Below are 22092 nucleotides of genomic sequence, written 5' to 3'. Positions count from 1 at the left end.
TTTCCACAAGACTCTTTATATGGAGACTTCCTGCTCTTCATTTCATGTATTTGTCAGATAAGTAAGAGAAAGTCTGACTCAAATTAAATCCACCATAGCAGAAGAAACACTACAGCAATATAAGTGTTGATTAAACTTTGCTTTCACTATAGCATAAACTAGCAGAAACTCAACATTAACAGAAAAACTAAGCTCCGTATTTCAAAAACAAATGCAGACATATGCTGTTATTGTCTTGGGATAAAAATGCATCAAAGAGCATTTCTGAAATAAAAATAACGAGTATAGCAACATGTTGGAGACCTTGCCTGTTAAAAAGTAGAGAATGAAGGAAGGATCTAGAGCTTTGAGATATAGCCACAGGGAAGAAGATGCGTCATCTGAACTTATGGCAAGGACTAGATAGGAATAAATGTATTTCAGGACAAATCTGAGTTGGAAGATATCTCAAATCCTGCTTTAAGAGAAAACTCAGAAGACTACATTACCTGGTCAAAGGGAAGAATCAAGTTTAGAAATAACAGAAAAGTACTGTGAGTACTGACTCCTGAAAACAGACTTCTCAGCAACTAGATCAGAACTCATTATTTAAATTACCTATTTGAAATCAAATTGTATATACTTCATCTAAAACAAACACACATTGTAATTTCTTCCATACTTTGAAAATCTAAATTAAATCTTTTCAAAAACACTATGCAGGAATTACTTCAGATTGAAGTACAAAAAGATAGGTTTGTAATGCATTTAGATAACTCTAATTCACTTTCTACATTCAAAAAAGGATTTTATCTGACGTGTCCATCAAAGGAAAAAATCCTAATTGCATTTGGCACAATACTTGGGACCTATTGATCCAGCACACACAATTATGTTTGAACCTAATTGTTATGATATTTAATTGTTGAATTCCATCTCTAGATGATTGTGACTATGCAGTAACATACCATCAACAAATACAGTTAAAAGCGTTTTCCGTGCTTTCTAGAATGAGCAAAAAAGTAGTTTCACTGGTTTTACAGTGAGAAAGATGCTATAAAGCTTACTAAGCATACACAGAAGCAGCTCCTCAGGCTGCAAGATATAAAATAGCACACAAATTCAGCATCCCATAAAAACAATTCTGGCACAGCTTCCAGGAAAAAAAAATCCAGGCACTTCTGTTGTACATTCATAAAAATACGACAAGGCCCACACCAAAGAAGCAATGGAATGGTACCTTTATATCAAGACATAGCCATTCATAAAGATCAGTTGACGGTGTCAAAAAAAAAAAAAAAAGACAGAATAGCATTGTTTTCCCAGGAGTCATTCAAGCAAATGATATACCCTGAAAGATGTTTCTTAGGACTGAATTCTATTTGTATATCTCTTCCAGAAATTTTTCAGCACACTATGATAACATTCTTACCAAACTGGATTGCTCTGATTATATATGCTGAAGTTTACAGACTCAAAATTTATTCAGAGTAAATTAGGTTATTAAACTTTGCTGTGTTTCCAGATAAAAGATAAACTGTGGCAAAACAGAAGACATATGGAAAGATTTCACGCAATAATGTATATTAGCCCTTAAAATACCTGACTTCACATTTCAATATCAGCAAAACAAGATTACATTTAACGTGATTCAATTTTTTTCTTTAAGAAGCTTTAGAAAAGTGTTGATTTTTTTTTTTTTTTAATGTTTTACAAAAGTCATAAGCATTACTGAAAAAAGAAATTTTGATTAAAGACTGGGGACAGAGCATATGAGAAAAAACTTGGTATACACCAACCACTCAGTATTTCACGTCAGCTGTTTTCTGAAACATGTAACTTCTTCATATGCATTTCTATCTCAAAAGCAGCAGCAGAAAGAATATTTTTCTCATGTAAACAGAACTGCGCAGACTGCAGAAACCTGAGAGATATCAATTCCCTCAAGTCAAAACATCAAATGAAATATTAAGTGTACATGTATGTTTTGTGAACTGAACTAAAAAGATGTACTATAGTTTATTAAAACTGATAGGAAAACTATTTAAATAAACTATTAGCATTTTCGATGGTGTATTTCTTCTGTCCTCAGATATAGCTTCCGTGTGAAAGGAAATGATGTTTCTATACAATACCGCTGAAAAGGAAGAGCTTCTCGTTATATGTCAGTTTCCCAATTTTCCTTCAAGCGAAATTGTAGCTTTAGTTCCCCTTAATATGGCGGCGACAGAGAAGCGAAGCGAAGAAAAACTAAAACAAACATACCGAAAGAACTTCTCAGCCTACTGTAATTATCCAGTGACAAAACCGGCTCTACAATGGATTATAACAGATCCTGCTCTTAAGAACAGAGTCAGCAAGAGGTTTCCAGGCATACCCACTCATTTGGGAGGTGCAGGTGACTTTTGCCATACAGCCATGTCTCTCACTTCACTGGCCATGACAGAGAGCTGCCAAGATCAGCCTTCAGCTCTACTCCCCCAAACCAAGCCTACAATAACCACCTGCCCTCCGCCAAGCACAAGGCTGTAACTCCCCTTGACTTCTCCTATGAGCCCTACCTGCACAACACGGGGACACAAGTACTTTCTATATACCAGTGGGCAGGAAGAATCTGGCCTTTAAAAATGAGGAGCTAGTGTGATGGTTTAAATTTCATCTCTGGGGATGTGGTTCTTCTGCCTTTAACAGATACTGTGCATGCCAGCCTGGGAGGGAGGATTTTCCCTTCCTGATTAAGCATTTAAGAGCAGACATAGCATTTTGTTATTAAATGATTAAAGATAGATACTAACTGGAAATGACGTATTACATTAAGCCCACCTGCTCCTCTATCAATCTTAAACAGGTAATCACTTTACAGTCATAGCTCTAAAGGGAACATTTCTCAGGGATCCGTAACAACCCAGTATTCTCCGAAATCAGGGCAATTAGGTAAAAATACCCTAGGGTGGAACCTAGTTGATCTCCACAGGCATGCGTTGTTTACAGTTAACACAACCATGGCACCACAGCCTAGCCAAAGAATTGGCTCCATGTGTTTGTCTGTTCGCAATACCTCGATTGGCCTAAGAAGCCAGTATAGAAAAGCAAAAGCACTGTGTATTATTGTATGTTAGACACACATAGTGCTTGAACTCTTATTTAAGTGATTAAATGTGCACACACATTTAAATGAGGAAGAGAAAAAAAAATTATATTTTCCTGTACAAAACCAAAATTACTGTCAAACTGACTTTTTGTTTGTTTGTTTGTTTGTTTTTGTCAAAGCAGTGTAGGAAGAAATTGAAACGTAGTAGCATCTTCTAGGAGGTATACTCCCTCAGCTGGAGCACCCCTATTACCAACTTTTTTACTCTCTCTCCCTAGCTGTTTATAATCATCTTTTCAGCAAATATGAACATTTGCTGAAAAGGATGGAAGCAAAGCACAGATGTCAAAATTTCTACAGAAACATGCAGATGCTTCTGTTCAATGCCAACTTCTTTCATCAAACACTCTTCTCTCTACTACTGAAATTGTTTTCAAATTAATAATAAAGCCTTTTTGATCTTCACATTTTGTTTGTGCAGCTAATGTTGTCTAAAGATTCTTCTGCATGACTGAGCTTATATACAAAAAAAATTGACATCTAAAATGGTATCTATGTGGCAAAACACTGCAGATAGCCCCTATAAACATAGCCCACACCACTTAAGGTAAATTCTACAGAAGATAATCCCCTTTTAATATATAGCCTAGAAAAAAATTCTCAATATCTGAAGGAAATGCTCTCTAGATCAGTTTCATAAATCTTTAAACAGCACTAAATCTTGTTCTGTCACAAAGAGGTTTTACAAGACCTTTTAAGAAAGTATAGAAAGCAATCTCCCAAATTCTGTTGTACATTTTCAGTATTAGCATAGCTTGTCTTTGACAAACTGGTACCTATAATAATTACAGTTTGCATAAAGCATTAAGTACGAAGTTACTACCCTTAGTATGTCAAGGCACACTGGTTAGTAACACATTCTGTTGTGAGTATCATAACTTCCTTGCTTATTTTACTGCAGAAAAGTTGCTACTGAAGTGGCTTTTTAAAAATTATGTTTATTAATTTCTATGCTTTAAAGAAAAGCCAGTAGCAAGGAGAATGTAGAGATTACATACAGAATATTAACAATTTACAATCATTTCAATTCAGTTATTTCAAATCTAGGAAAAGAAAAATGGTGGCTATTTCCCATGTATTTAACAATGCAATTGAAAACTTTATTTAGATAATCAATTAGAGGAAGTAATCCAGAAAAAGACCATCTCTGGATTTTTAAAAACTGCCATGGCTTTGCTAAAAGCTGAGAAAAAGTAACTCAGCACTTCCAACAGTAACTTATCACATGGCAAAAAAAGGCAGTAAGATGAGCAATTTTGGGAATAATCTTTAAAATTAAAAGAAACTATGTTTAATGACCTCAGAAGGTGAAGAGCAATACAGCAATGTCTAGAAATAGTGAACAGCAGTAGGGCAAGGGCAAAATCTCACATAACCTTCTGTATCCACATCTGCTCTAGTTGTCAGGACTTCTTTTATCATCAGTGGAGAGAAACACACAGATCTAGGGTGCAGTCCTTCTGGCCTAAGTCAGTCATTTAGTCCAAGGTGATGATGAACCACGTGGTAAAAGGGACGGTTTCTCCTCCCCAGTTATAAAGGGAGCCTGGCTGACTCGCTCAGATGTAGATGTCCAAAGCTAAGGAGATAAATCCAAGCCAGTAGTCTGATATGGTGAAACAGTAGTTATGCTTTTATCATAACCTGTCATTAGATATTCTAGTACTTAAACAAAGCACTCCAGGATAAACTTGCAACGTAATGCCATCAAATGAAAAGATGCCAAATTGGATCCAGTGAGCCTTTTAAGCTAGTAGCACTGAAATATTCCAAATTTATAAACTACCTGTAACATATAACCAACACATCAGGAGAAAACAGTCTCTATAACTGCTCACAAAATTTGCTTTAGCAGAAACAACACAGGCCTGGTTCTAACTCATACTAGTGTATATCACCACTGACCTCCATGAATTAAGTCAATCTATATGGTATGAAAAAAGGTGGTAAGAGGAAATGGAATCAATATATAGGCACCTTCTGTTCAGCCAAGAAAAATACTGCCAAATGTATTCAAAGTGTATTCAAAATGTATACTGTTTCAGTCTAACAACCTTTGAAACCAACTTAAGTGCAGGACTGTGCAAGTTCAAATGTGTGACATACTCCTAGGCATGTTTAACCAAGATCTGTAACGTTTCTTTCTCTCTCTTGGGAAAAAAAAAAAAAAGTCTATATAATATATATAACATAGATATTTAAAATATTTTAAACATTTTAAATAAATTTTAAGATATTTAAAATGTTTAAAAACCTGTATTGTGAACTTTTTTTTTTAAAGTAAAAATCTTTGTAACTTCATTATGGTACCTGATTATTTCCAATAAATTTTAAAATCACTGGGCAACATGTATCAAAGTTGATCCTAAATTTCGTCCTCTTGAACCAGGTGCATCCATCACTCAAGGGGGTAGATTCACTACTGTGCCAGACAATCTGATTTAATGCAGTTTCCACACCTCTATCGAAAGAGATGGTTAAAGATGAGTCTTGAAATTAGAGAAAACACTGCTGTAGCTACTTGTTACTCAGCATTAAGTTAACTCTACACTGCTCACATACAGACGATCTGGAATTGAAAAGAGCTGTAGAGCTGTATCACAAAACATGAACTAGGAGCTGCAGCTTTTGTTGCTGGTTGGGAGACACCTGGAGATTCTGGGACCCTGCTACATAAGGGAAGTAAAGCATGACCACATTACACGTATTAAAGATGTTCCAAGAACAACAAGAAAAAGCTATTATCTGTGATCCATCTTTTGGCCTGCATCAGGCTCCCACTGAAATAAATGGACCACTGAAAGAAAGTCCTGTGGAGTCATTTTTAAAGGAAGCCTGCAATTTCAAGACAACAACAGAAGATCAGAACAGAACCTAGTTCCAATTTTTACATTTACCTTTGTCAAAATTGAATAAATATAGCTGAGTCCGTAAAGAAAAAAACAGATTGGCTCTCACACATGGACTCTCTAATGCTGTTGCCTAGAAAAGTTCCCTACTACTGTGATTTCAAAGTTACTCCTTCAGCAAAATTGGAACATGAGCCTACAAAACCCTCCCTGTTCACATCACCAGGCTTTCCATTTGCGCGAGCTGTCACTAGCAGCAATACAGCTCAGGCGTGTCTACACGACCCAATGTTGACAAACACAAGCTCATTTTCCCTGTACACTCATTGGCTTTGAACCAGCTGCATTAGTTCAGTAGCTCGCACACAGCCTATCGGCTCAAGCACAGCACTGTGTGAACACAGCTACACAGCTTCCCAGACATGGCTTGAGTCCAAGGAGCTTGGAGCACAGGCAAAGAGTGTGGATCTGTCTAAAGCACTCTTACCATGGCAGATGGATGGAGTTACACACAAAGAAACAGATTGCATTTGCTCCATTTATAGTATGTGCTTGTCATCCAGAAGACAAGCTATACTGAGGTCATCATTAAAAAGAAGGTGGTTGCCGACCACTGCCACACAATAAAATACAACAGCTCTTTTTCTATGTATTGAAATCTGAGATTATTGAAAGGCATCACCATGTTGTAAATATCGGCCATAAATGTTTTTTACAGCTCACTCCTGCATATTTGTATTCCAGTAGATGCTAAGTTTATCATTCTCTTTGCAAAGTTGAGCATTCACAGGTTCCTTTTTAAACTCTGTGTCTTGATCTGTACTGTCTAGATACCACTCTAGATGACAGAAATCTAATCTTTTAAAACATCAATGTATTTTTATTGACAAGCTGTGCATTCCTATTCCTAGGGTCTTCAAAGAGAGCCTCTGCTAAAATTCAGACAACATCAGGGCTCTGCGGTATGCTCCAACAGATCACGCTCTCAGCTACCAAAGGACTGCTGTGGAGGTCACCTCTATTGGCAGGCTAGATTCAGTCTGCTATGCCAAACGCTGGTGTTCAGCTCAGTGAAACATCCTATCCAGTTCCACCCTCTTACTTGTTCCCTCACTAAGCCTTGCAGGGAATATTGCAGTTTTCCTCAGTGCCCATGCCCGAAGACTCTAGCCCATTCAGCCACTGTAAAAGAGCAGATGTGATTACACTGATGATATGCTGCTTTGTCCCTTAGTTGTGTTGGCTATATATACCACTGGAAGGTACACAAAAAGGATTCTAAAAACATAGCTAGGTGTTCAGGTGAATACATTGCTACAGCTTCCGTACTTTCTTTTCAATATTTTGTTGTAATAACTTGTTTTGAGCAACCTGGTCTAGTGGAAGGTGTCCCTGCCCATGGCAGGGGGGTTGGAACTAGATGGTCTTTAAGGTCCCTTCCGACCCAAACCATTCTATGACTATACACACAATTGTTCTAGCGGATTTTATTAGCAGTACATCCAGTTTGGCTGGATGCCTTTCCTGAAGTGTATTCCTCTTTCTCCCTCCCCTTCCCACTCCCACCCCCAAGTTCTGAATTACAATATTGTAATTTGCACTGTCTGGTATTTTGACTATGCTACCACTGTAATTTAGGTGTCCGGCATGTCAATGTCATATTCTTGCACCAGGCAAGACTGTCAATAACACTGTACCACAATATATTAACTATGCGTAACACCTCCTCTATCCCAAATTTCAAAACACTTAAAAAAAAAAGAAAAAAAAAGATTAAAAGTCCACGAGTGACTTACTTTTGCATTCAGAGGGCACACTGACAGTGCACTCCTAAAAAGCTGTTCTTCTGTCCTCCACTGACTGCTGCGGAGTGCACAGCGCATAACATTTATCAACAAGATTCCAAGTACTGCCACAGCAAGAATTTTCTTAAGGAAAGAGAGACAAGTTAAGAAACAAACCATTCAGTTGAAGCACTTCATCATCAACTTTTCTGATTGTTTTGATGTTACCTTTTTCTTCGCTTGCTTACTCAAGAGACTAAATCCATATGTAAACAGAATACAATATCCAATACTGGGGAGGTAGATGACTCTCTCTGCAATAACAAATCCTACTCGGAAGAACAGATTACTTGCAGGAAGAAAAGGGATAATAAGAAATCCAAGTCCCAGTGTAAGAATTCTGCAAACAAGAAACAGATTCTCAAATTAACCACAAATTTGAACAAAAGTACCTTTTTCCACTTAACATATAAACTTTATTTACACATCGTAGAAAGATGTGAGTATGGAACAGGGCATTCAAAAGCAGCCTTTGAGAGCTAATCAGGTTAAATTCCAGTGACACTTCATTCCATCAGGCACTTTTAAAACCCTAGCTATAATTTCCAGAAAAGCAATGTTCATGCTTCCAGGCCAGCAAATATCCCAATTACACATTAATTACATAATTCCTATTGAAAATACACAGGCAGGAAAGGTAATGGTAAAAGCTGCCTGTCTGGTTTTGGAACTAGTAAGACAATAACAGGGGAAAAATATAGGTCACTGTTAAAGAAGAAACTTAGGTATACATCCTACTGAGAGCATGTTTTCCTAACAAATACATCAATAGTAGAATCCATTGTGATTAACCACTTGAAAGTTAGTAATCTACACTGTTTCTACAGTCAGCTGAAAGAGGCACTTCTCGAGGGCAGTTTGTCTTCCTTGGTTTAGGTATCTATGTGAGGATGAGTAATCCTCAACAGGGAACTCTCTATTGACAGAGCTTAGACAACTGAGACGAGGTACCTTACCTTTACAGAGCTGACGTAAGGGAACAAGAACTCCAGGTCTGTGTCAGGTGTTTGTTATAAAGGCCACAGGCATGGTAGTCTTCTACTCTAATTTATTACAAATAAATCTCTATACTTTAATGTAGACATGTCCTTTTAGTCTTTTCTCATACCCAAGAGTCCTAGCCTTCACTATACTTTTTGTCTTTACTAAAAAAGCTGTTCAGCAATATAAGCTTACTGAGTGTGTTTTTACTAGAAAGTATGACATCACTTGTAGCAAGAATTCAGCCCCTCTGCAAAATGATTTTATCTGTGCAAATGAGTACAGGAACAGCAGAAAGGAAGGCAGGTGGGGTGTTAACATTGGAGGGGAGGAGGGGGAAGAGATGAAATTACAGAATACCACAGAAAAGAAAAAGAAAATATTCAGCACTGAACAACAGAATGACCTTGTTGTGATTGAACTGTTGAAAAATTTTAAAGAACTAAGAAATTAATTCTACATAAAATCCATGGGAACAGAACCTGAAAAATTAAACGGAAGCCCTTAGTGAGCCAGAATAGTTTACAATGAATGTTTTAGTTCCTTTGGGTAAAGTACAAGTTCTTTCCTCAGTAGATACTATGGGTCAGCATTTTACTTTTTAATTGTATGGCCATGGCCAGCATTTCTATCTACCTCCTTTCAAGGCACATCTCCTCCCTCTTTCATTATTAGGAGAAGATTAAAGGAGATGATGACTTGTAAGAAATAGGGGCAACAACACACATAATTTCCTACTCTGTTCTGAGCACATACTACTTTTTACCGCCTACAGTGTTAAGGATCTCAAAATGCCATTTCAGGAGAAAAATAAAGCAGCCATCCATACTTCCTCCTCCTCCTCCAACTCTGTTTCCCACTAGTCAGTGTACAGTGATGGGCCCAAATTGGGATAAAACTGTAATGACAGCTATAAATATTTATTTGAACTGCATTTGCTAGACACTGGTTGCACTGAATTGTTAAAATTATCAGTAGTGGATTTAACAAAATAATACTGTACTCAAGTTGGCCAGGCATTTAAAATTCATCACTGTCTCTTACCTTCTCTTATGGCTGTCTTCTGAGCACAGAGCTTGGCATATCAGACCAATTAGGCAGAACCAGAGTGCTGCTAGTGCAATTATCCTCCAGTCACTGACGGATTTAATGAGGGGTATGCAGCCCATTGACCAATCAAAACACAGCCACCAGGGACACAACAGCAACCATGCATTCAAGGAATAGTAGTAATTATAGTTTATAGCCTGTCAGTCAAAAAGAAAACAAACATTTATTTGAGACTAAACTTAAGGGGGGGGAGGCAACTTTAGTTCTTCTCTCTGCTATCATTTCTCTTATCACAAAATACATCTCATACAATAAAAAGGCCTTAAACACTGTTATACTACAACTAGTTACATATCCATTTATTTTACAGCTGTGAAATTAATTTTTAATTTTTTTTTTAAACATAGCTAAGTGGGTCTCCTATTCAGAGCAGGGAAATGCAGTTCTGTGCTGTCCAACCAATATCCACCTGTAAAAAGAATAATCGCCTACAATAGGAGAAAATGTCAAAAGACAGCACCTACTGTCTTTGCCCTTCTTTCTCCATCTCCAGAAAGAGCCTTAATGCAGTCAGAGATATAAAGCCAAGACATACTCCAAATGCACCAGACCAGAACTTTATGCTGTTTTCTTCAATTGTGAAAGAACAGATGAAAAGTCAAGCACAGTATGTGGAGAAGGGATGAAACCCAGCAAAAGCTAAATCCTTGAATGCATGGGAAAAATAGTAAGTGGAAATGTGCTTCCATGTGTGCAGTGCACGCTAAATTGAATGCAAAGAATATACAAGGTATACTATTTTAAAAAATTGCAGAAAATCATCACAGCAGCACAAGTGACGGTGACTCATCACACATCTTGAAACACAAAGACTGCCCACTTTACTGTTTCTTTGAAGCACAGAAAAGAAAATTCAATTTGATGACAAAGACAAATGTTCTGAGCTAGCCAGAAAAAAGCCACTTCATAACTTACTCTCACAAACAGACTGTCTGCAAATGAAGCTGGGTTGTCTACTTCAGTGAAAGCCGGTGGCCCTGTGCCCATAATCCTCCAGCGTATATAAAGTATACTGGCCCCTCCAGACATCAGAAGAGTTATCCTGAAAAGCAGCCCCTTTCTTAACAGCACAGCATTCTACAGGAAAGAAAGAAAAAACCCCCTCATATAAAAACCATTATTTTGTTCTCTTCCCCACTACATTCACATTCTTTTCACCACTACCTCAGACAGAAGAGGCTATTCCTGTGCATTTTTGCTATTAGAGTTGACATTGTTATTATTTTTGCTGTTACTAGAAAGCTCTCAAACTTCACTATGCTTTCATTGACTAGTTGCAAAATATTTTTTGCAAACATTTTCATTTCCTTCTCAATCAGAAAACTTTTTTTATTCCAGAAGTCTTTCTTCTACAAATCCTCAGTAACTCTATAGCTGATGTAATTTTTTACACAGCAATTTCTGATAGGGAATTTGAGCAGTATACAGCCTTTAATATACAGCATATTAAATTGATCTATCTTGTTTTTTTAAAATGGAGAATGGTTACTTTGTGAACTTTGTTTTAAATAGCTATATCCAGTTGACTGCTTATCACGGAAAGTTTTTGTCCACTTAGGTCTCTTTAGAGGTAAAATTACATGCATACAAAAGAAAACTGCAGAGTTAGAAACTGGGAAGAATTAGAAACTGAATTAAAATTTTCACAATCGCTAACGTAATTAAAAAGTTAATGACAGACAGGCACTCAAATAACTTCGGTCAGGCTAAAATTACCCAAGATCTAAAAAAAATTGTGTTTTATCTACATTAACTCAGTTGATTTACATCACATGTTTTATAATATACACTTTAGGGTCTAAAGAAGGCAATTCACGTAAAACATAGAGAAGTGATGTCATAGAAGCTAAATTTGACAGACTTTTCCATTTTTTCCTCCCTAAAGTATAACACATTTTCTCCAAGCACACATCAGTTTCATAAATGAAAAGAAAAACACTGTATACTGTAGAGATTCTTCAAGCTTCACCAGTAGAGACTGGAAACATAATCATCAGTAACTATAATGATATCCCTGTCACAGCTTTGAGATGCAAATCCAAGCTCCCAACACCCTACCCAGCTAGCAAATAGTAACTCAGGACATATGAAGGACATAGCTTCTCTCTGACCCCCTATGTTACAGTGCTGTAGGGCTGCCTTAGAGCTCTCTGATGACTGAAATTATTCTATGCAGCCTCAACAAGTCATTAGAGAAGCAAAAGATGGAAGACGAGAGTTTCTCTGAAATGAGAGATCATTTGGGCCCCTTCTCTTTCCATTCTACACAACTGAAGATGAAATTTTCAGTAAACTATGGATTTTTACATGGAAGCGTTGACTGGATCCTAAAAAATACGGTCATGCGATCTCCAGTATTAGGTTTCCTTTATTCCTACCTTCCTCCCTTAGTCTGATATGCTTCTATTACCTTTAAAAACCTACCTGATAGTTATACGTGATCAGTTCTATGTCCTCCATGGGAGCTGGCACACTGATTATTATTATTACCTATTATTGCAATATGCTGATTAGCAAGCACCACCACAATTATTTAGGAGATCAATATTAGTTATTTCTGAAGATTAAAAAAAAAATAGTAGGCTTGCTGCACAAAGACACATCCAACAGGACCCTGACTGAAGATATTTATTCTCTAAAATGATGGAAAAGTTAAGTTTAAAAGCAATATTCAGATGGGTTTTTAATATTTGTAGTTGACAACAGAGTCGTCATAAAATATGTAGCTGAATGCCTAAGGATAAAGAAGTTTGTAACATTGATTTTACATGTTAACCTTTGTGCTCAAACGTTTACTTCTGACTTACTTATCTCAGTAACCAAAGTCATTACAATGAGGATTACAGGAAAATCATTCCTAAAACCTGTTTTTGGAAGAGAATTATGCTATGAAGGAAAACCATATAGTGACAATTTATAACTGCCTTATGACAGATTAACTACACAAAACCTCTTATATCAGGCTTCATTTCATTTAACAGTACATGCAGCTTCTTAAAGGCCAGATTTCACAAATCGCCACAAAATCTCTTAGTAGGCAGAATTTTAAAAGTGGAAGAAGTGTTATCGTATCATCTTTGATTTAGAGTTAACTGAAATCTGTCACGAAACTGAAACCTGTCTCAGTTGAGAAGAAAAAAACCTGCAAGTAAGAGAATTTAAGATCTGCATTTCAACAAAAGAAAACAAAACAAACAGAGATACACTTCCATGAAAAGAGCAGAACAGATTTTTGTAGGTGGCAGGAGCTAAAATGAATTATTTCTATTAAAAGAAGAAGAAAAAGGCACATTTGATGTTTCCTTCATCCAGACAGAACTGTTTAAAAGTCACAAGACAGAAGCGTAATGCTTTGAGCTCTTCATGCTTAAAGGGTAATCCTCCAAAAACGTTTGACTTTGACACATTTCACAGAATCATAGAATGGTTTGAGTTGGATGGGATCTTTAAACTTCATTTAGTCCAATCCCCCCTGCCACGGGCAGGGACACCTTCCACTAGACCAGGTTGCTCAAAGCCCCATCCAACCTGGCCTCGAACACTGCCAGGGATGGGGCATCCACAGCTTCCCAGGGCAGTCTGTTCCAGTGTCTCACCACCCTCATTGCAAAGAATTTATTACTGGCCAAACACTGGAACTGGCTTCCTAGAGAGGTGGTCGATGCCCCAAGCCTGTCAGTGTTTAAGAGGTATTTGGACAATACCCTCAATAACATGCTTTAACTTGTAGTCAGCTCTGAAGTGGTCAGGCAGTTGGACTAGATGATTGTTGTAGGTCCCTTCCGAGTGCAAATATTCTATTCTATTCTATCTAAATATACCTTTAAAACCATTGCCCCTTGTCCTGTAACTACAGGCCCTGGTAAAAAGTCTCTCTCCATCTTTCTTATAAGACCCTTTTATATATTGAAAGGCCACAAAACAAGGTCTCCTTGGAGCCTTCTCTTCTCCAGGCTGAACAACCCCAACTCAGCCCTTCTTCATAGGAGAGGTGCTCCAGCCCCGACCATTTTGTCACCCTTCTGGGGACTCACTCTAACAGGGCCACATCTTCCATCCACCCCAGAGTTGGATGCAGTACTCCAGGTAGGGTCTCACCAGAATGAAGTAGAAGGGTAGAATCACCTCCTTCGACCTGCTGGCCACACTTCTTTTGATACAGTCCAGGATACAGTTGGCCTTCCGGGCTGCGAGTGCACATTGCCAGCTCATGTCCAGCCTTTTGTCCACCAGTACTCCCAAGTCCTTCTCCACAGGGCTGCTCTCAATCCATTCATCCCCCAGTCTGTACTGATACTGGAGATTGCCCTGACCCAGGTGCAGGACCTTGCACTTGGCCTTGAACTTCATGAGGTTCACATGGGCCCACTTCTCAAGCTTGCTAAGGTCCCTCTGGATGGCATCCCTTCCCTCAACTGCACCGCTCTGTTTAGTGTAATCTGCAAACTTGCTGAGGGTGCACTCAATTCCACTATGTCATTGATGAAGATATTAAATAGTATTGGTCCAAGTATGGACCCTTGACGACACCACTCATTGTGGTTTCCACAGGGACATCGAGCCATTGTAATTCTTTGGATGCAGACATCCAGCCAATTCCTTACCCATCTAACAGTCCATCAGTCAAACCCCCATCTCTCCATTTTAGTGGCAAAATGTTGTGGGAGGCCTTACAGAAATCCAGGTAGATGACATCAGCAGCTCTTCTCTTGTACACTGATGCAGTCACTCCATCACAGAAGGCCACTAGATTAGTCAGGCACGATCTGCCCTTGGTGAAGCCATGTTGGCTGTCTCTAATTATCTCCCTGTCTTTCATATATTTTGACATAACTACCAGGAGGATCTGTTCCATGACCTTACCAGGCACTGATGTGAGGCTGACCAACCACTTATTCACAGCGTCCTCCTTATTACCTTTTATTTCCATCACTTTAATTCTGAACTGGCTCTGCTTTAGTCCCCTACAGCTCCAGACTCTTTCCTTGTCATATGCTAGTTGACATTACTCTCATTATACAGCAAAACTCTCCAGCATTCCTATTTGTTGCCTGAAATACTCCTGCTCCCCTCACTTAGCCATTCTTGGTCAAATCTACTGTTTCAGTTCTAGAGATTCCCCTTTCACTGATCTTCCTCTGAAGCTCCTCACTTCACTCTTTGCAAAGGAATTTAAAAGCCCCATAGGACTTGTGCTACTCAGAAACATGAGCAAGGCTTCTCTGCAGTGAAACCACTGATCGATGCAAAGTACAATGAATATTCCTTTGCCGTGCTGAACCTTGGATGAGAGGCAAATGATGTAGCTCTTGAACAGTAGTGACATTCTAGTAGGCTGTTAGTCTATTTGGCTGCTATCAATCATTCACCCGAAGCTGATTGTTTCTGTGATTTGTTTGCCAGTGCAAATACTAGGTGCCAGATTCCACTTGAGCCAATATTAGATAAAGCAATATCAACAAAAGTCAGAAATTCGATCTTTAGTGACTATGTGTGCTTACATATTTTTTCTTTTAAACTCCCAAGCTACTAGGAACTGTCTCCTGTTTGGTAATTTGTATTCTGAAAAAAACAGTGTAATACTTTTAGTGGGATTGGCAAAGTAGACATAATAATTTTTTTAATGTACTTTTTCAAATGACTAATTTGAGAATCTGCATAAATCTCTCTCTCTCTTTACTCTGACCAAACCGTGCTAAACAACCCTTTCAGGCATATAGCTACTGACCCTGGAGAACTTCTTGCATCAAGCAGTCAGCTCTTCCATACCATATTTTTAACGTACTGTTGAGAGAAGTGTGGAATGGATTTCACTATCCAATGCAATTCTAATGCTATCCCATTACGACTCATGTTGCTGCAAAGATGTCATAGCACGTTGCCTTATTAGGCTGAGTGTAAATACATCTATTTTTTTTTTTTTAATTCTCAACAACAACAAAATTGTCAGAAGTTCTATCTTTGTCTTTTAGTACATGACTGTCTGAATGGCCAGAATGAACAAAACCTCTGAGGACTCACCTCCAATGACTTGTCCTTATGTAGTAACTTTTGAATAAGCTCCAAAACATTTAGCTTGTTTATCACCAGTGCATCAAACACTGCATTCAAACCCTAAGCAACCAAGAGAAAATTAAGAGCATAAGATGGAGCAGCTATCCACAAATATTTTTTTTTTAAATACATCTTAAATTTACTTCTACCATGAGTTATTGTACATCTTAATTCTGATTCCAAACAAGTAGAGAGATACATTGGTAGTAATGATGGCAGAATGGTAAATTGAGAACCTGAGCTCAGATGAGTAGAATATCATGTTACTGTAATGGGGATTCTTCTGCTACATGGAATAACCCTTCGGGGAATACCATGTACCAGCAAGCTAGACCCCATATGCATGGTCACAACAGTATTCTGCTCTCCATCTTCTTTCCCAAATGTTCCACAGCATAAATGCTGCAGTCAAAAGGTAAGGCTTCTGTCAGTAAGGTGGAGTTTCTTTAAGCCTTCTCCTTATTTTTTGCTGTGCAGCATGGTATCTTTTGACTGTCAGGTTTCAGAAATACTGTTTTTAAAGGGTATATAAATTGTCACAACAAACAAAGGCTCCAAAAAATTTAGCAGAGATATCAGGCTTGCTTTTCTTGCAATTATACCAGTATACACAGTGGAAGTTGCTGGGGAAAAAAGAAAAAAAGTAAAGCTCTACGTGACATCAGCCACTACACATAAAACTAGAGCATATTCAGTGCTTTGCGGGACTACACTTGCACATACTACCCCAAGCAAGCAACCAAAATATATCCGGGGTAATTCTGTTGAGATGACCAGCAAAATCCAACTTCAACCTTTTCCCTTCAACGTTTCAGCAATCACCAGCCATGACAATCCTTGAATATTTATCCTATATCCTAATAACTTTGGAAATTACCTCAATGTTCTAAATGGAAAAAAGACAGTAAAAATAGTTCCAGGTGAGGCAAAGAGTTAGTACACTGGGAGGCCACAAGTCTCTTTCTAACAGTCAAAGGGAGAAGACAGAAAATAGGTTAGAGAGTGGAGAGTTCTACGTAGAAACGCCACCTGGCAGCTAAAAGGCTTTTGGCTCACTTGCATGGACACAGGAAGGCAAGAATCCTGCTGAAAAATACATTCAGCCTACAAGCAATCTTTTTAATGTGTGATTTACCCCTTCATCCCTCTGACCCGTGCCCCTCAGCACAACAATAAATATAGTTGTCCTAGCAATGCAACAGCAAACAAATAAAAAACCCAGATCCAATAACAATTCTGTGTCTGCTAGCTCAAATAATTATTTCATACCACTAAAGGAAATAATCACACCATGTTTTAAGAGAATTCCTTATGTTTTCCTTACAGACATCTTTGAAAAATACATCACTCTACAAACATCTATCCAAAAATAATGTCTTAAAGCAAGAAGTTTTCTGTAATTTCTTCTCCCTTTTTTTCTAGCAAGGACAAGAGGGTCCTTGCTGCAAAGAATTCTTCTGATTCTGTTGCTTTATCTATGTCAGTTAAAGCTATAAGTCGGATTTATTTATAAAGATATATGGCTACATAAAAGGTAAAAATCACAGATGTAGCACTTCAGGTGGCTGATTTGGTCACCCAAAATAGAATGTCTTCACTGAAGCAATAAAAAGCAAGAGCACAATGAACATGAACACTAACTGTATCTGTTTGGATAGACAGATCCTTAAATAAGGGACAGAAGGAAGAGATTCAGTATTAGAAATGCATGAACAATGGCCCTACTTCTAATTACACTGTTCACAAAAGCAAGAGGGTGGAGCTTTTAAAAATGCTCTCCTCCAGTTATATCTTTTTTCATAAGCCTTCAACAAGAGGTTTGTAGGCCTGCTATCTCAACAACTAAATTCAAAACCAAGGCCAATGAACATGATATGCATTGAAACTAACACCCTAAATCTTTTTAAATTTTGCAAAAAATTAACATATACATGCAACCTGCTTTCAAAAGATAAAATGAAGAATTCCAACAGATTGGCAAGGATACAATCAAGACAGATCTACTAGAATACTGCTTTTTGTCAACATTAACTAGTTTTCTGAACAGGACAAAAAGGCGTGCATGCAATTAGCTGTGGAGAAGATTAATCTTTGTAGGCTTTACAACTGCACCTGACAGATGCTGAGGTCAAAATTCAGTCAATAAGAGGATTCTTACCAGTATTGTAATTCCTTGTTCTTTGCATAGCATGGCTATCGCACCTAGGATAACACTCACCAGCACCCAGAATATAGAAAAATTATGTCCTTCCTTATCTGTCAAAATAAAGCATGCCATAACATTAGGTTTATACATTTAAAGATAAAGTTAGAATTGAAATTAAAATTAGAATTTTTAAAATATACAGCATTTAATCACAATCTTTTCTATCAGTCAAGATCTGGATACACAGACTTAAAAAGCATAGGGCACCTCCTGCAATATGCTGGCATTTGTCCCTTTATTGCAGTCATTTTCTATTCTCAGAGACATTAGAAATCTCCCTATTTGCTAGACGTTTTAGCCAGATTAATTAGAATGGCAGAAGCCTCACATAGTTTCCACAATTCATTATCTGCAAAGGTTAATTCCCAATATTTAGACACATTTATTATCCTTAGCTAGAGCTCTGTCATTACTGGCCACTCTCTTCCAAGCTACCGTAAGAACAAGAAATTCTTTCTAATGGTTACACATGAAGTGTCACACATGCAAACTGTTTTAACTGTAGTCTAATCTACAAAGGCACAATGAGCGGCTTCTCCAGGGCTGCTGCATTTAGCGAGTACCTCATGTCATTTCATTAGCACAGCAATGGAATAGCATGGAGCTCAAAAATTTCAGCATCTGAGCAGAAAAGCAGTTAGTTCTTGCACTCAGGAAGCAGTTTTACAGCAGGGTGAGGAAATCTGGGGTTAAGAGATCAAGAGTAACTACAGCTTCTACTCAAAGAGTCTTTAAAGACTGCCCATATAGCTGATTTTGGGTACTACAAGCAGGCATTTCTGAGATTAATATAACAATAAGCCCTACTTCAACCAAGGTACTATCACACACAGAGTACACGGGTACTTCACATAAAAACATATCTGTCACAACCTCTACTCCACAGGTGCAAGCAACAGAGGGAGGCACACTGCTCATTCAGAGGCAGTTTCTTGATTCAAGCAACATGGCCTCTACAAGCATCACAAGAATCAATCTTTGACTTGGCACGTGAAAAAACAAAGTTGAACTCCACATTAATTGACTGAATCCCTTTCCTACTTTCTTTGATCTCTAGAGCAGTTCTTCCCTACTGCTAATGCAGGTTTGACCCTCAGTACTTAAACAGAACTGCAATAATGGTCTATGGAAAGGGTAAATGGCAGAATTAAGATTAATTTCACCAGAAGTAGGCACCTACACCTAAGCTAGTATACTAGGCTTCCTTTCTAACTGGCTGAAAGAAGGGGACACCTTTAGGGATTAAGTTACCTAATTAAATGCAGTTGTCCACCTTTCAGAGAAGTAGCTTGCTCTCTTAACTGATTATAAAGGGAAACTAGTATACTAGCTCAGATGTTGTTGGGTCAGATATAAACCATAACCTCAAGTGTAAAAAGGATCTGCTGACATGGGCCTCCTCTCTCATTTTGAAGCAGACTACTTCTTTTGTGGCAGAGAGCAGAAGTTTTCATAAAAATATGTGGAAGAACAGGTTTTGAGGTTGCTTCTAGTACTCCTTTCTTACTTAAGACTTAAAGCTTCAACAGAGCAAATATTAGTATGTTTTAGATTCATCATTGCAATACCTAGTAGGCATTCATTCCTTCTCCCTCCACTCCAAATTATGTCCTCACAGGTAAGACTTAACATCAGAGGTGCAGATATTATGAAGTGAAAAGAAAGCCTTCTGAAGGAAAGAAATCATACGCATCTCAATAATACCAAAACAAAACATAGAAATACAAAATACATAATGACTAAACTAAAGAAATATTGCAACTAAAAGAAAAAAAAATGCAATGAGGAGACTGCAGCTCACATCAATTATACAGAACAACAACTGAGTGTTGCAATTCATGGAGGAAGGGGCTTCAAAATTCGTTCTAAGAGTATTGCTAAGAATAAAAGGAATCTGTCCTAAATACATCCCTTGAAGGAGCTCTTCAACTCTTCAGACTCTGCAATACAACAGACTGTTCAGCCAGTTCTTGAAATTCAGTATTGGTTTGGTTTTTTTTTTTTAAATGTAGAAATAAATGAGCTGAGAGAATGCAAAGATGGAAGGCAAAGTAATTGACTGTGTTCAGAAAATAACGATCAGTCGTTCTTGGTAAGTGTAAAAGGGAGAACTGTGAACAAAGCCAATGGACTTCACTGAGTTTACTGAAGTATACTTTCTTCTAGTGAGAGTTTTCTGCTTCCCAGAATCAAATTCTGGTGGAGAGAAGTCCGGACAACTAAGCACCGCTCAGAGAAGCAATATTCAGTACTCGAATACAAACTATCTTAACACGGAAGACAATGGGAAGTATATATAGTAAGAGACCAGCTGGCGATTCACAAATGCTTTGATGACTCAAAACGTAAGAGTAATAGGAAAAAAGGAACTAGGTCAAATTATCAAGGACAAGTGTAAAAGCAGCACACTCATACAGAAACAAACTCAGAAAGGTCACATCACAAAACAAGAAAAGGTAATGTATGTAAAGAACAAACCCCATAATTCCATAGGTATATTAATAAGAACAGCAACAAGGAAGGAGTTATTCCAATACTCAGTGGGAAAGAAAATGGAAAATGCCAAGAAAACAGAAGTGTTCTGTGCCTTTTTGCTTCATTTTTTCACAAAGAGGTCAGCTGCAATCAGATGGCAAGCACAACACGAGCAGAAAGAGAGCAAGAACAAAAGCAAAAATAGTGAACTACAAGACACAGAATTTATAGAGAAGTTAATCTGCTTTAAATTACAATGATTGGTTAAATTTACTCCAACAGGTCCTATACAACCCAGAGTAACCTCAACTGTTACCGCTGAGAAATCATGAAAAACACATGAGAATCCAGCTCAGGTGACATCCAGAGGTCCCTTCCAACCTCAACCATTCTGTGATCCTGGTATCAAGATCTCCTCCTGAAAACCATAATCTCTGTTCCTTTGTTTTCTTTTGAAGCCTCAAAAGGTCAATACAGTCATACATAGAATTGTAATATTATGAAAATTCATCAGTGATTAAACTTAAAAGAGAAAGAATTTCAATTAAGGAACATTTTATCTTATGCTTGTTTCTGGGTCAATATGCACAACACCCCCCCGCCTGCAGAAATCTCAGTAAACTAGGCTGGAAAAACAGATACAAAAGACTGTCATTCAGCAATGCCTTCAATCTTTTTTTTTTTCTTTAACAGTGATTTGAAAATGTAAAGCACTGCATAAGTGCTAATTATTACTATGCGATACACACATGCCAACAGAAGTAATCAGTCGAACAAAGCACATTCCCCTAATACTGTGCTGCTTCCCACCAGAAAAATCTTGTGTCAGAAAACGAAACCAATCTTTCATTGGCACCTGTGCCTGGTTGAAACTGGTACACCATATTGTGAGTGGGCATTGTGCCACTCTAACAGATGGACAAAATTGTAAGCATGCCAAAGAAACAGAGTACTTGCTGCTTTTTTTTTTTAAGCTAGAAAAATATAGTGTTTCTATACAAAACCAAATAGGGTTGCTCAGATGGTCCCTCTTTAGGAGTACATTAAGTCTGAAAGTTGAGGGGATTCAATGAAATACCTATATAAACCATAAACAAGCCATGAGGCCTCCTCCATTTAGGCTGCTAGACTTAAGTATAAGCATTCCTAGAGCAAGGATGCATACACAAAGTGTTTTACAGTGTGGAATTGACTGATCCTAAATTTATGGGCAGCACATTGACACTACACCTCAATTCTGTCTTCCTAAATGCTAATTCTATTTCGAGGTGGGTTTTTTTCGAGTTATTTATTTTGCAGTGTCCTAAATCCACAAGTCAATGAAAACAAATTCCTTAGAAGTTAAGGATATGAAGAAAATACTACATTTAGAGTACCAAGCTCAGTCTTACTCTAAAGTCAAACTAACAATATCCCAAACAATTATTACCAAGTCAGACATTT

The 22092-nt window shown here is 37.8% G+C and overlaps 1 protein-coding gene across 3 annotated transcripts in view; it reads right to left on the bottom strand.

Moving 5' to 3' along the window:
- Positions 1–22092, bottom strand: part of TMTC4 (transmembrane O-mannosyltransferase targeting cadherins 4) — a 58731-nt gene that overhangs the window by 14613 nt on the left and 22026 nt on the right. For all 3 annotated transcript variants that reach the window (XM_052785693.1, XM_052785691.1, XM_052785692.1), the window contains 6 exons: positions 18127–18224; positions 15936–16028; positions 10830–10991; positions 9849–10051; positions 7992–8163; positions 7776–7907 (listed from right to left, as the gene is read on the bottom strand). In XM_052785693.1, the coding sequence (XP_052641653.1) occupies positions 7776–7907; positions 7992–8163; positions 9849–10051; positions 10830–10991; positions 15936–16028; positions 18127–18224 (860 nt within the window). The remainder of the gene's footprint in view (positions 1–7775; positions 7908–7991; positions 8164–9848; positions 10052–10829; positions 10992–15935; positions 16029–18126; positions 18225–22092) is intronic.

This window comes from Harpia harpyja, chromosome 4 (assembly GCF_026419915.1).
Source record: "Harpia harpyja isolate bHarHar1 chromosome 4, bHarHar1 primary haplotype, whole genome shotgun sequence".
In the NCBI taxonomy this organism is placed as follows: domain Eukaryota; kingdom Metazoa; phylum Chordata; class Aves; order Accipitriformes; family Accipitridae; genus Harpia; species Harpia harpyja.
This window is presented reverse-complemented; position numbering and strand designations above follow the sequence as displayed.